At 45.0% G+C, this 12,985-nt stretch overlaps 1 protein-coding gene across 1 annotated transcript in view; it reads right to left on the bottom strand.

The window, feature by feature from the left end:
* Positions 1-12,985, bottom strand: part of shtn1 (shootin 1) — a 139,658-nt gene that overhangs the window by 28,998 nt on the left and 97,675 nt on the right. Inside the window, 3 exon segments of the mRNA XM_072477633.1 lie at positions 2,323-2,402; positions 10,908-11,010; positions 12,438-12,588. Of these exon segments, the coding sequence (XP_072333734.1) occupies positions 2,323-2,402; positions 10,908-11,010; positions 12,438-12,588 (334 nt within the window).

Below are 12,985 nucleotides of genomic sequence, written 5' to 3' on the forward strand. Positions count from 1 at the left end.
ATGCGCACATGTTTTGGGGTTGCAAAAAATCGGGAAGATTCTGGGCGAGCGAGGTCGCGATCTTCGCCAGGATAAAGGAGGAGGGAGTGGACCCGGACCCTTTGGTGGCGATATACTTTCAGAGAAGCCGGAGCTCATGGAGAGAGGAAGGCCGATGTCATGGCCTTCGCCTCTCTGATTGCACGGCGGCGAATTTTACTGGAGTGGCAGCTTGGTTAGATGACCTGTACGACTTCCTACGGCTGGAGAAGATAAAGTATGAGTTCAGGGGCTCTGCAGAGGGATTTGAGAAAAGGTGGGGGATTTTTGTGACCGTGTTTGAGGAGTTGTTCGTCGCGGGTTTGGGAGGGGGGGGGCGGGGGGTTGGGGGGGGGGTGAAAAAGGGAAAATAATTTGTACAGACTGTACAGTTGATTGCTGGGAAGTATGATGCCCGGGGCGTTTATGTGTTGTAACGTGTTTTGATACATGTCCATCGGAGCTTTTCATGGAGTCTGTCATTTGTGTTTTAGGGTTTTCTCATCACAGCTGAGACAAAGCCCAGATCACTGTAGCAGTCCTTACGTAGAGTTCACCCAGTACCCATTAGCCCCTGTGGCTGCCTCCACATTGTCTCCATGGGGCAGAGGGACAAACTCCTATTAACAGCACCCCCTCCAACCCATTCCCCCAGGAATGAAAATTAAACCACTCGGGCGCTTTCTCCCAAGTCGTGTTTGTGGAGTCAGGAACATTCCCAACTCTATGCTATCAACTTGGGAGGGAATAGTCATTCCATTAACTCTGTTTCTCCCACTACAGATGCTGCTCGACCTACCGAGTAGTTTCAACATTTTGTTTTTCTTTTTGATTTCCAGCACCCACAATATTCTCCTTTCACTCACATGCGCAACAGGTGTGTATCTTTATCATAAACTGCAAACACAATTCTAACCATTATGCTTTAGATTCGAGAAGGCTTAAAGCTACAGTAGCATTTTGTATAATTTACAACCTGTGCACCCGAGATGTTGAACAAAGTCAGTTAAATATCTGCTGTGACTTTCCTATTTTAGAGAAAAACTTGCAAAATAGATACAAAAATACTGATTTATTTCAAATGACTACAAGCGTGTAAACAGAATACTAACATATCTGTGTGATTCTTATTTACAGCTGTAACATTCCATTGGCTTTGTGCACAGCCAGCTGAAGAATGTGTTTTTCTTGTGGAGAAGGGTGTGCTGCTCGGGGATTCTAAAACACTTTATTGTGTTACCAGAGCGTGTAACTACCTTGGGATATTTTTCACAACAAAATTGGACAATAAAAGGCTGTGCTCCCCAAATTATTTACAAAGTGTGCAAGAGTGACCACAGCAACCTTGCATGTATATCCTTCACAACCCTCACCCTCAGGATGTCCCAAAGAATTTTACAACAATTAAGTGCTATTTAAATGCTGTTGCAAAGTAGGAAACACAGATAGAAAATGGCATAACATCAGCAGTAGCAGCTGTAGCTTTTTAAGTTATTCATTGCTAGAATGTTTGTGATACTGGCAAGGCTTGTGTGTACTGCCCATGTCCAACCATTGTGAAGGTTATGATGAGTCACTGCAGTCCATGTGCTGCAAGTACTCCGACAGTAATGGCAAGTAGGGAGGTACTGGGATACTGAACCAGTGACGATGAAAGATTAAAATATATTTCCAAGTCGGGATGATGTGTGACTTGGAGGGGAACTTGGGCTGGAGTTCTCCTGCCCTTCCTTCTAGGTGACAGAGGTTGTGGATTTGGGATGTGCTATCAAGGGGTCTTTGTAAATTACAGCCTTGTGGCCCATAGGTGGTTGATAGGCTCTGTGGATCGAGGAGGCGAGTTACTTGTTACAGCATTCCCAGCCTCTGACCTGCTCTTGTAGCCACACTATTTATATGGCTGGTCCAGTTTGGTCAATGGTAACTCCTAGGAGGTTGAGGGCAAAGCTATTGTATGTCGATGGTTAGATTATCTTGTTGGAGATGGTCATTGCCTGGCACTCGTAAGGTGTGAATGTCATTTGCCACTTATCAGCCCAAGTTGGGATGTTGTCCAGGGTACAGACTGTTTCAGAATGATTACTGTTTTCTTAACTTGTATGAAAGAGCATCACAAGTATTGTTCTTGATAATACATAAAGTCAGCAGACAGATGACAGAGGTGTGCTAACCAACTCAAATATTAAATGCAATTTTAAGAAATTAAGGTTGGAGATCCAAGTTATGTTTTGATCGATATTTAACTAACTTTAAAAAGCATATTTGACCATACGCAAGTATAATAAGTCAGAAACCGATGCTCACCTGATTCCTTAGAAAGAGTTTTTTCAACCGCAGGCAACTTGTTTTTTTTCTGCCTTTTACTGATGATCTTCATAAGATTTCTGTTGAAATATACATATGTTTTCCTCTAAGTCGCCATACGGATGCTAACAGAGTTATTCTGCAAAAGGTATAATACCCAAATTCTCAATCTAGCACACCAATAATAAACTGACGTCTTGCTAATGATGTTAGCTAATTATATACTCCCTGTGGGGTAGTCATACACAGAATGAGTGCGGAGTGAAGAAAGGCCCGAAAAAGGTAATTCTTTAACTGGCATTACCTGTGCGCATGGTTTCTTGTGGGAAGGCATGTAAATTCCGTCAGGTTTTAAGATGGACGATTGAAAAATCCTGTGCTCTATCTTTACAATGTTTAGTAATCTCATATTTTCAAATCATTTCAGGTATTTTTCTTATGGTGAGACTAACCTTTAAAAAACAAATATTTTGCAATACCAAGTATTTTCCCCAAAAATGCATGTCAAATCCGAGAAACATTCTGTTCAAACATCTAGCACCAGTCATCTAAGGTGTAATGTTATGAATGCTCTCTGGCAATAGGAAGTCTCACTCCCGCTCACCAGCAGCACATGTTTGTGAAATTATCCCTTCAGTGGTTTGAAAATTATGTGCAAAGTATGTCAATGTCTCATCAATTAATTCCCAAGATTTGTTAATGTCAATTACATTAGAACATAGAACAGTACAGCACAGAACAGGCCCTTCGGCCCTTGATGTTGTGCCGAGCATTGTCCGAAACCAAGATCAAGCTATCCCACTCCCTGTCATTCTCGTGTGCTCCATGCGCCTATCCAATAACCGCTTGAAAGTTCCTAAAGTGTCCGACTCCACGATCACAGCAGGCAGTCCATTCCACACCCTAACCACTCTCCGAGTAGAGAACCTACCTCAGACATCTCTCCTATATCTCCCACCCTGAACCTTATAGTTATGCCTCCTTGTAACAGCTACATCGACCCGAGGAAATAGTCTCTGAACGTCCACTCTATCTATCCCCCTCATCATCTTATAAACCTCTATTAAGTCGCCTCTCATCCTCCTCCGCTCCAAAGAGAAAAGCCCTCGCTCCCTCAACCTTTCCTCATAAGACCTATCCTGCAAACCAGGCAGCATCCTGGTAAATCTCCTTTGCACCCTTTCCAATGCTTCCACATCCTTCCTATAATGATGTGACCAGAACTGCACACAATACTCCAAATGTGGTCTCACCAGGGTCATGTATAGTTGGAGCATAACCCCGCGATTCTTAAACACAAGCCCCCTGTTAATAAACGCTAACACACTATAAGCCTTCTTCATGGCTCTATCCACTTGAGTGGCAACTTTCAGAGATCTGTGGACATGAACCCCAAGATCTCTCTGTTCCTCCACATTCCTCAGAGCCCTGCCATTGACCCTGTAATCCGCATTCAAATTTTTTCTACCAAAATGAATCACCTCGCACTTATCAGGGTTAAACTCCATCTGCCATTTTTCGGCCCAGCTCTGCATCCTATCAATGTCTCTTTGCAGCATACAACAGCCCTCCACCTCATCCACTACTCCATCAATCTTGGTGCCATCAGCAAATTTACTGACCCACCCTTCAGCCCCCTCCTCCAAGTCATTGATAAAAATCACAAATAGCAGAGGACCCAGCACTGATCCCTGTGGTACACCACTGGTAACTGGTCTCCAGTCTGAAAATTTTCCATCCACCACCACCCTCTGTCTTCTATGTGATAGCCAGTTACTTATCCAATTGGCCAAATTACCCTCTATCTCACACCTCCTTACTTTCTTCATGAGCCGACCATGGGGAACCTCATCAAATGCCTTACTAAAATCCATGTATACAACATCAACTGCTCTACCTTCATCTACACACTTAGTTACCTCCTCAAAGAATTCAATCAAATTTGTGAGGCAAGACCTACCCTTCACAAATCCGTGTTGACTATCCCGGATTAAGCTGCATCTTTCCAAATGATCATAAATCCTATCCTTCAGGACCTTTTCCATTATCTTACCGACCACCGAAGTAAGACTAACTGGCCTATAATTACCAGGGTCATTCCTATTCCCTTTCTTGAACAAAGGAACAACATTCGCCACTCTCCAGTCCTCTGGCATTATCCCCGTGGACAGCGAGGACCCAAAGATCAAAGCCAAAGGCTCTGCAATCTCATCCTTTGCCTCCCAAAGAATCCTTGGATATATCCCATCTGGCCCAGGGGACTTGTCGATCCTCAGGTTTTTCAAAATTGCTAATACATCCTTCCTCAGAACATCTACCTCCTCCAGCCTACCTGCCCGAATCACACACTCATCCTCAAAAACATGGCCCCTCTCCTTTGTGAACACTGAAGAAAAGTATTCATTCAACGCCTCTCCTATTTCTTCTGGCTCCATGCACAAGTTCCCACTACTGCCTTGACCGGACCTACCCTCACCCTGGTCATTCTTTTATTTCTCACAAAAGAGTAAAAAGCCTTGGGATTTTCCTTGATCCGACCCGCCAAGGACTTCTCATGCCCCCTCCTAGCTCTCTTCAGCTCATTCCTTGCTACCTTGTAACCCTCAAGCGACCCTTGTTTTCTCATCCTTACATACTCTTCCTTTTACCTCTTGACAAGACATTCAACCTCTTTTGTGAACCATGGTTCCCTCACATGGCCATTTCCTCCTTGCCTATCAAGGACACGCAGTATTTGTTCCTTGAACAAGCTCCACATTTCATTTGTGCCTTTCCCTGACAGTTTCTGTTCCCATCTTATGCTCCCTAATTCTTGCCTAATCGCATCATAATTACCCCTCCCCCAATTATAAACCTTGCCCTGCCGTATGGCCCTACCCCTCTCCATTGCAATAGTGAAAGTCACCGAATTGTGGTCACTATCTCCAAAGTGCTCTCCCACAACCAAATCTAACACTTGGCCCGGTTCATTACCCAGTACCAAATCCAATGTGGCCCCCCACTCTTGTCGGCCTATCCACATATTGTGTCAGGAAAGGCTCCTGCACACTCTGTACAAAAACATTAGGTTTGTTGATGTCAATTGTATTGTTAAGGAAAACTAGTGAAGTGTATTTGAACACTAATAAATAGAGGACAGCTGGGACACTGGGGAATGTGAGGAGTATTGGCACTAAACAAAGTCAATAAACTCTGTCAGCAAGGAAAGGCTTAATGTCTTAGTTTTGACTTCACCAACTGGCGTGGATACGATTAACAAAACAAACCTATGGTGCCAGCAGTTAAGAAAACTATAATTAATACCCCAGTGAACCTTCAATACCCATTACCATCAGCAATGCTTTGGAAAGATTCCCAAGGCTGGAAATTGTTGTTGGTGTAATACCTGGAGATTCTCAAGTTGTAACATCAGGACTGCAAAATCCCGCAGATTTCCTGATTGTTTATCAACAGCAAACTGTGTTGAGTTAGTGGATTTTTGTGTGCTGTTGCATGGAACTTGTGCATTCACGTTTTTAGCTTATTATTACTGATATGACAGGCGAGTTCACATTGTAGATATCAACTGAAAATTGCATCAAAGGCTTGTTCACATGGAAAAATAAAATGTCACACTGTCAATCTTCTCGATTCTGAACTCTCGCTACAGAAGGATTGTGGATGAGTTGAAGCATATCGAAGGCTGTGACCTGTAACTATCGCCACTACAGCTTTGCAGCTCCCTTTCCATTGCCAAAAATTTCTACAATAATAGATATTGCATTCAGCTCTCCCCAGCACTGCATTTGTCTGAATGTCAGCAAGAACAGTAATAGTGCTGCCAGGGCTCTTCAGTGGTATACAGAGTCCGGTGTTGCCACTACTCAAGAGATCAGTCACTCATTCCAGCCACAAGTAACTGAGGATGACAAGACAGATGGGTACTGATGAAGTTATACAGCTTCTCGAGGTTCTCATGATCGTGTGACAACCTTACAATGCATAAAACTGAAAATTAACTTTACTGTATCATGTTACTGTGTGAACTCTAGTAAATGGAATGCTTGTGCATTTAATATACTTGCCGTGGTTCGAGACACTGGAGGCTTCCAGTAGTTAACAAAGGGATTTATTGGTGAAGATAGAAGATGGTTAGGTAACTGGTACAGAACATAATATAACACGTCGTAACACTTTGGTTCCGGGGTCCACATTGTCCAGGGTTCTGCTCCCAGAGCCCCGCACAAATTCTCTATTGGCCGGGGTTCGCTCGCTCCTGCGCAATTGGCCCGGAACCAGTCACATCGGCCATCAGGCCCACCCCCCCCCTTAAAGAGACTGCACTACTACATCTCTCCCCACTTAAATCCCTTATTATAACTACCTCAAAAAACTCTTAGAAACGTTGTAAGAGACCACAAGGGAAAGAGAGTCCATCAAAAAATCACTTGGTCCAGAGACCTCCGGGTCCTCCAAGGCCTCCCCAGCCCTACCAAAGCGTTGGCACCTGTCTGGGCAATTGAATTGTCAACAGTCAGTGTCACCTCAGGAGGCACCGCCTTAACAACAGGCAAGCTGGCCTCACCAATGTGGACAGGTGCAGCTGGTTGAGTAATTTTCAGAAGCCCCTGGCTCCCCTAGCCCAGATGAAGTTACAGGAGTCAATACTGCCGGGTCTTGTTGGCTCCAAGCTGGGGGTTACCACCGCCCCCCTCCCCACCGCCCCCACCCCACCCCCCACCCCACCCCCCGTGCTTTCTGACAGTCTTCCCATTGACGTTGACCACATATGACACCAGCCCCGACCAGACCACAACCCGTCCCCGCTTCCTGAGGCGAAATTAGGAATCAAAACCCGGAATGAGCTGTCAAACCGCTGTACTGACTATTGAGTCTTCTGGGAGGCCTGACATGCCTCCACCACCCTCCCCCACCCAAAGTTGGAAATGCAAGATGCTATCGGGTTCTCAGGTGATGGGCCATGAACAGTGTAGAGGGTGTGAACCCCCATGGTGGAGTGCGGGGGGGGGGGGGTTTGAGTTGTACAACAACAAAAGATTAGCCAACCTCTGGTGAAGTGCTACTTTAGATTACTTTCGCATTGCATTCGTGAAGGTCTGAAAGGCCCTCCCAGCCAATCTGTTAGACGTTGGGTGGGACAGGGCCACCCTCAGGTGTTGTATGCCATTTGCTTGCACAAAAACCTGGAAATCATCGCCGGTAAAAGCAAGACGATGGATTTGGGAGGTCTGTGAATAGTAAATACCAGCACAAGGCATCCACCGTGGCCACCAAGGCGGTGGTCCCCATCTCTTGAACCGATAACCACTTAGAGTGGGAATCCACCAGGACATCTTGTACCAGGCTGGTGCTGGAAAGCTTAGTTGTAGGCCGCCAATAGCAAGGCCCAAGGTTGCATCCTTGTCGAGGCTTTTGGGCAGTATGGGCTTGTCTTCCCTAAAAGACCTAGTAATGAATTATGGTAAAGCATCACCATAGGAATTCCCTGGAAGAAATTTTCCAGCATACACTACAAAATAATGCAGATCAAAGCGATGCCGAAAGGTAGTCGTACACTGTGAGAGGCCCTTGTGGGTATTCATTGTGACAATCCTCTGAGACTCCTTGTCCAATTATAGTTGCAGGTAGGCATGACGGCAGTCCAATTTTGAATAGGTAAGGCCCCCTGCCAGCTTAGCGCAAAGGTCTTCGACTCAGGGAACTGGGTGCCTATCAACCTGGCCAACAAAATTTATGGTTAGTTTGTGTTCCCCACAGATTCTTATCAAATGATCTGGTTTGAGAACGGGAACTATTGGAAACATTTGGAAAATTGGACCGGCTTGATTATGCCCAGCTCTTCCAATCTCTTGAGCTCTGCTTCACCTTCTGATGCTGTGCATATGGCACTGGTCTGGCTCTGAAGAACTTGGGCGTTGGTTTTGACTCCATTAATCTGGCCCAGTTCCTTGTGAAATATGTTTTCAAACCTCCTCAGGGGTTCTTCGAGGACGCCATTGGATATTTTGAAAATTTCCAGCCAAATGAGCCTAATCTTCTGTAACCAGTCTCTTCCCATCAGACTGGGTCTATGCCCTTCCACGACAACCAAGGGCAGACTGGCCTCCTGCCCTTTGTAGGTCAACGATGTGTTGGTGATTCCCAGGATCTTCAGAGATTCCCCGGTGTACGTGGAAAACGGGGCTATAGTACACTTAAAGGCTGAGTTCCCGCACAAAGATTGTGGAAAATCTGTTGTCCAGTGGGACCATTGTCAACTTCCATTTTTAGAGAGTTTGCTCTTTACCCATAAAACAATATCAATCGGGGCTGTTTTATTCAAGTGGACTGCGTTCAACCGATACATTGCATTCTTCAGAGCTCTTCTCCATCATGTTCAGTGGCTCTGTGGGCTGCTGCTGTTGTTTTCTTTTAATTGGTGCACTTTGCCTCGTGCGGCAACAAGCTTAATGTGTCCCCTGTGGTTTCATTGGAAACACACAAACTTCAAAGCATAACATGTCTCCAGGGGATGGTCTCCCCCACAATGATAGCAGCCCACCTCTGACTTGGGTTGACTCTGGTCTGGTGCCGAGGACCATATCTGGTTCTCTACTGTGCTTGTTGTTCCTGCTGCACAGCTCAAACCTGATTGACCTCCTCTTCAGCCACACTTTGGAACTCATCGGTGACTTTTACGGCTCACTCCATCACCTGAACTTTCTCAATCACTTTTTCCAATGTTATGGTGGTTTCAACCAGGAGCTTCTTCATGTGTTTCCGATGCAACTGCAGGGGGCACATTAAGATTGTGGATCCCACAAACCAGCCAGTCACGCAACATGTCACTAAGTGTGATCCTGCTTAGTGCGAGCTGGCGAAGCCTGGCTATGAAGCCTGTGACAGACTCTACATGGCCCCTCACTGTTGAAGGATAATCAAGGGCCTCGAGTTGAAATGTTCTGTGACCAATTTCACTATCTGGTCAAAGGTCTTCGAGTCAGATGCCTCCGGGACCTGAGGTTTCTAATTAAATTAGACGTTTGGGGCCTGCAAACTGTCAGAAGTATCACCTTTTCATGTCTTTGCAGGGCCGTTCTGGACTGACTCCAACCCTTAGCACCTTTGTCAAATCGGTCTAGTTTACAAATGATTGGCATTTTCACTCACAGTGTAATTATTCCTGATTCTTGCTAGAGCTTCTTTACTTTTTCAATTATTCTTTCCTCTCCCCTCCAATTTTTAAAAATTCATTTACAGGATGTGGGCGTCGCTGGTTAGGCCAGCATTTATTGCCCATCCCTAGTTGCCCTTCAGAAGGTGATGGTGAGTTGCCTTCTTGAACCGCTGCGGTATTTGAGGTGTAGGCACACCCACTGTGCTATTAGGGAGGGAGTTCCAGGATGTTGCCCCAGCGACAGTGAAGGAACGGCAATATATTTCCAAGTCAGGAACCTCCATGTGGTGGGATTCCCAGGTATATATGCTGGTCTTGCCCTTCTAGATAGTCGTGGTCATGATTCTGGAAGGTGCTGCCTAAGGAACCTTGGTGAGTTACTGCAGTGCATCTTGTAGATGGTACACACTGCTGCCACTGTTCGTTGGTGGTGGAGGGTTTGAATGTTTGTGGGAGGGGGAGCGATCAAGCAGGCTGCTTTGCCCTGGATGCCGTTGAGCTTCTTGAGTGTTGTTGGAGCTGCACTCATCCAGGCAAGTAGAGAGTATTCCATCACACTGCTAACTTGTGCCTTGTAGATGGTGGACAGGCTTGGGGGGGGGGGGTCAGGAGGTGAGCTACTTGCCGTAGAATTCCTAGCCTTTGACCTGCCTGGTAGCCACAGTATTAATATGGCTAGCCCAGTTCACTTTCTGATCAATGGTAACCCCCAGGATACTGATTGTGGGGGATTCAGCGATGGTAACGCCATTGAATGTCAAGGGGTGGTGGTTAGATCTTCTCTTGTAGGAGATGGTCATTGTCTGGCACTTGTGTGGCATGAATGTAACTTGCCACTTGTCAGCCCAAGCCTGGATATTCTCCAGGTCTTGCTGCATTTGGACATGGACTGCTTCATTATCTGAGGAGTCGCGAATGTTGCTGAACATCGTGCAGTCATCCGCAAACATTCCCACTTCTGCCCTTATGATGGAAGGGAGGTCGTTGATGAAGCAGCTGAAGATGGTTGGTCCTTTATCTGCTGCAATCAAAACTTTTACCTCGTCGCCGATGTGGTGACTCAAGTCAGACACTTGGGGCTTCCAATAGTTAACAAAGGGGTTGATTGATGCAAGCCAAAGGCAGTTAGGTAACAGGCACAGAACACAATATAAAAGGTCTCATCACTTCGGCTCTGAGGTCCACACTGCTCCCAGGGCCCTGCGCAAACTCCCCATTGGCCGGGTTTGGCACGCTCCTGCGAGATTGGCCCCAAGCCGGTCATGTGGTCTGTCGATCCCGCCCCCTTAAAGGGGCTGCACTTTCACAATACTGTTAAATAGTTGCCACATCTTGTTGTGAGACATTCATTCTATTTTGAAACTCCAATGCATTGTAAAATTAGCCTATTTCTCTAAAATGGAGAAAAAGAAAAAAATCATTTCATTACTTGAGAGGACTTGAAGTGGCCGATAACACTGGAAGAGGAGGTGGTGGCGGTGGTAGCGATATTGGGTTTTCTGCTTGTTGAATCTGCTTCTGCAGTCCATGAACTGTAACAGAAGTACCAGAGTTTAAATCATAGAAAATAGCAATGGGGTTCAGTATTTGCTGAATAGATACCCCAATTAGGTTTGAATCACTAAAGTGAAAACCTTCTGTAGTTTCCAGAATAGTTTGTAATCCTCTCTTTCTCACTGCGCTCACCATCATCTGCCAAATTTGCTGCCTTATCAGCAACATGTACATCTAATCACTTAATGTAGCCTGCCATCATCCCATCTCTATGCTTGCTGAAACCCTTGTCCACTTCTTTACCACTGGAAACAAGATGTTGTCAGCACTTTCCTGATCGATATCTCAGTTTCAACCGTGAGTTCATCCAAAATGGTGCATGCCATATTTTTTCCTGCAGTTACCCCTCTGCCCTCTTCTAGACATGCCGCCTTCTTGTTCTCCAGCAAGTCAATTTTAAATTTTGCGCTGCCATTCCCAAAGTGCTGTCTATCTCACTCTTCCCATCCTCCACCCCGACACGCTCTTGTCATCTAAAGCGGGCGCTATCTTGAATCTTGTTTTCTCCACACCACAACCATCCATTCATCCACGAGCTCCAGCTCGTTCCGCTGAACTATCCTTTCCTCTAGCTTGCCACCTCCCTTCCCGTTTTCAAAAACCGCCTCAAAATCACTTCCATCCTAGCTTCTCCATTTAGGCCCATTCCTCATGCCCATACCCACTGAATCCCTCTCCTCCTATTCTAAAGCACTCCAAAATGCCTGTCTGAATATGAGGAAAACAATGTAAATGCAAGCTAATTCGCAATGTATCAAACCAGATAAATAATATTTAGAGGAAAACGTATAGCACCACGGCATCATGGAGTTGTAATAATAATAATAATGATCACTTATTGTCACAAGTAGGCTTCAGTGAAGTTACTGTGAAAAGCCCCTAGTCGCCACATTCCGGCGCCTTTGTGGGGAGGCCGGTACAGGAATTGAACCCACGCTGCTGGCTGTGTTCTTCATTACAAGCCAGCGATTTAGCCCACTGTGCTAAACCAGCCTACTGTAATTCACAGTATCAAAAGGATGTGTAAAAAAATGTGAAGTTGTGTGTTGGCACAGCAAATTTAGTACCACATTCAAAAAACTAAAGTGCCACAAATATTATTGAGGGAGCAATTGACAAGTATTTTCAAAAGATTTTCCAAATAATTTTGAGAATTCACATTGGATCTGTGCAGCTTAACACAAAGTTATAAAAATAAAAAACACAGAATGTTGGAAATAGTCAGCAGGTTAAGGAGCATATTGGTCACTGACATGTAACCCTATTTTTGTCACCGCACAGACCGCCTGCTCTACTGCATGTTTCCAGCATTCTCTGTTTTTAGTCCGGATTTCCATCATCTGCAGTATTTTGCTTTTGTATTAGCACCAAGTTCAAAGGTACAAGTTTATACTATGTTACTTACTGGTGTGTTTCAGATCCTTCACGAGCTGACAATAATTTTGGCATTTGAGTTCGAGTTCTTCCTTGTCTTCTTTGAAAAGTTCAAGTTGCTTCATCAGTGAATTTACTTCCTTCTTGAGAGTAGAATCTTTTAACTGTTCTATTTCCTTTATCTGGCAGCATAAGGAGGAAAGAATTATGCCAGATTTGACAATGTGTGCTATGTTGCCTGTGAATTCTCTCATTATGTCGCCTAATAAAGACTTCAATGAAGTTACTGTGAAAAGCCCCTAGTCGCCACATTCCGGTGCCTGTGCGGGGAGGCTGGAACGGGAATCCCACGATCTCATATTAACAGCGTCTACAATTTTACACTCTCCCATCCTCCACTAAAACATTGATGCATCTTCGCATTCTTATAATTAGTCTTAGTAAGTTAACTAGTTATAAATTAACTCATCAATACAAGTTTGGGCATAAATCAATTGAATGCCCTTCAATAGTCAGAAAAAACACAGAATAGAATTTGTGGTGATGGAAGATCTAGAAGATTGTAGGTCGAGTGCCCTG

Source organism: Scyliorhinus torazame, chromosome 16 (assembly GCF_047496885.1).
Source record: "Scyliorhinus torazame isolate Kashiwa2021f chromosome 16, sScyTor2.1, whole genome shotgun sequence".
NCBI lineage: Eukaryota > Metazoa > Chordata > Chondrichthyes > Carcharhiniformes > Scyliorhinidae > Scyliorhinus > Scyliorhinus torazame.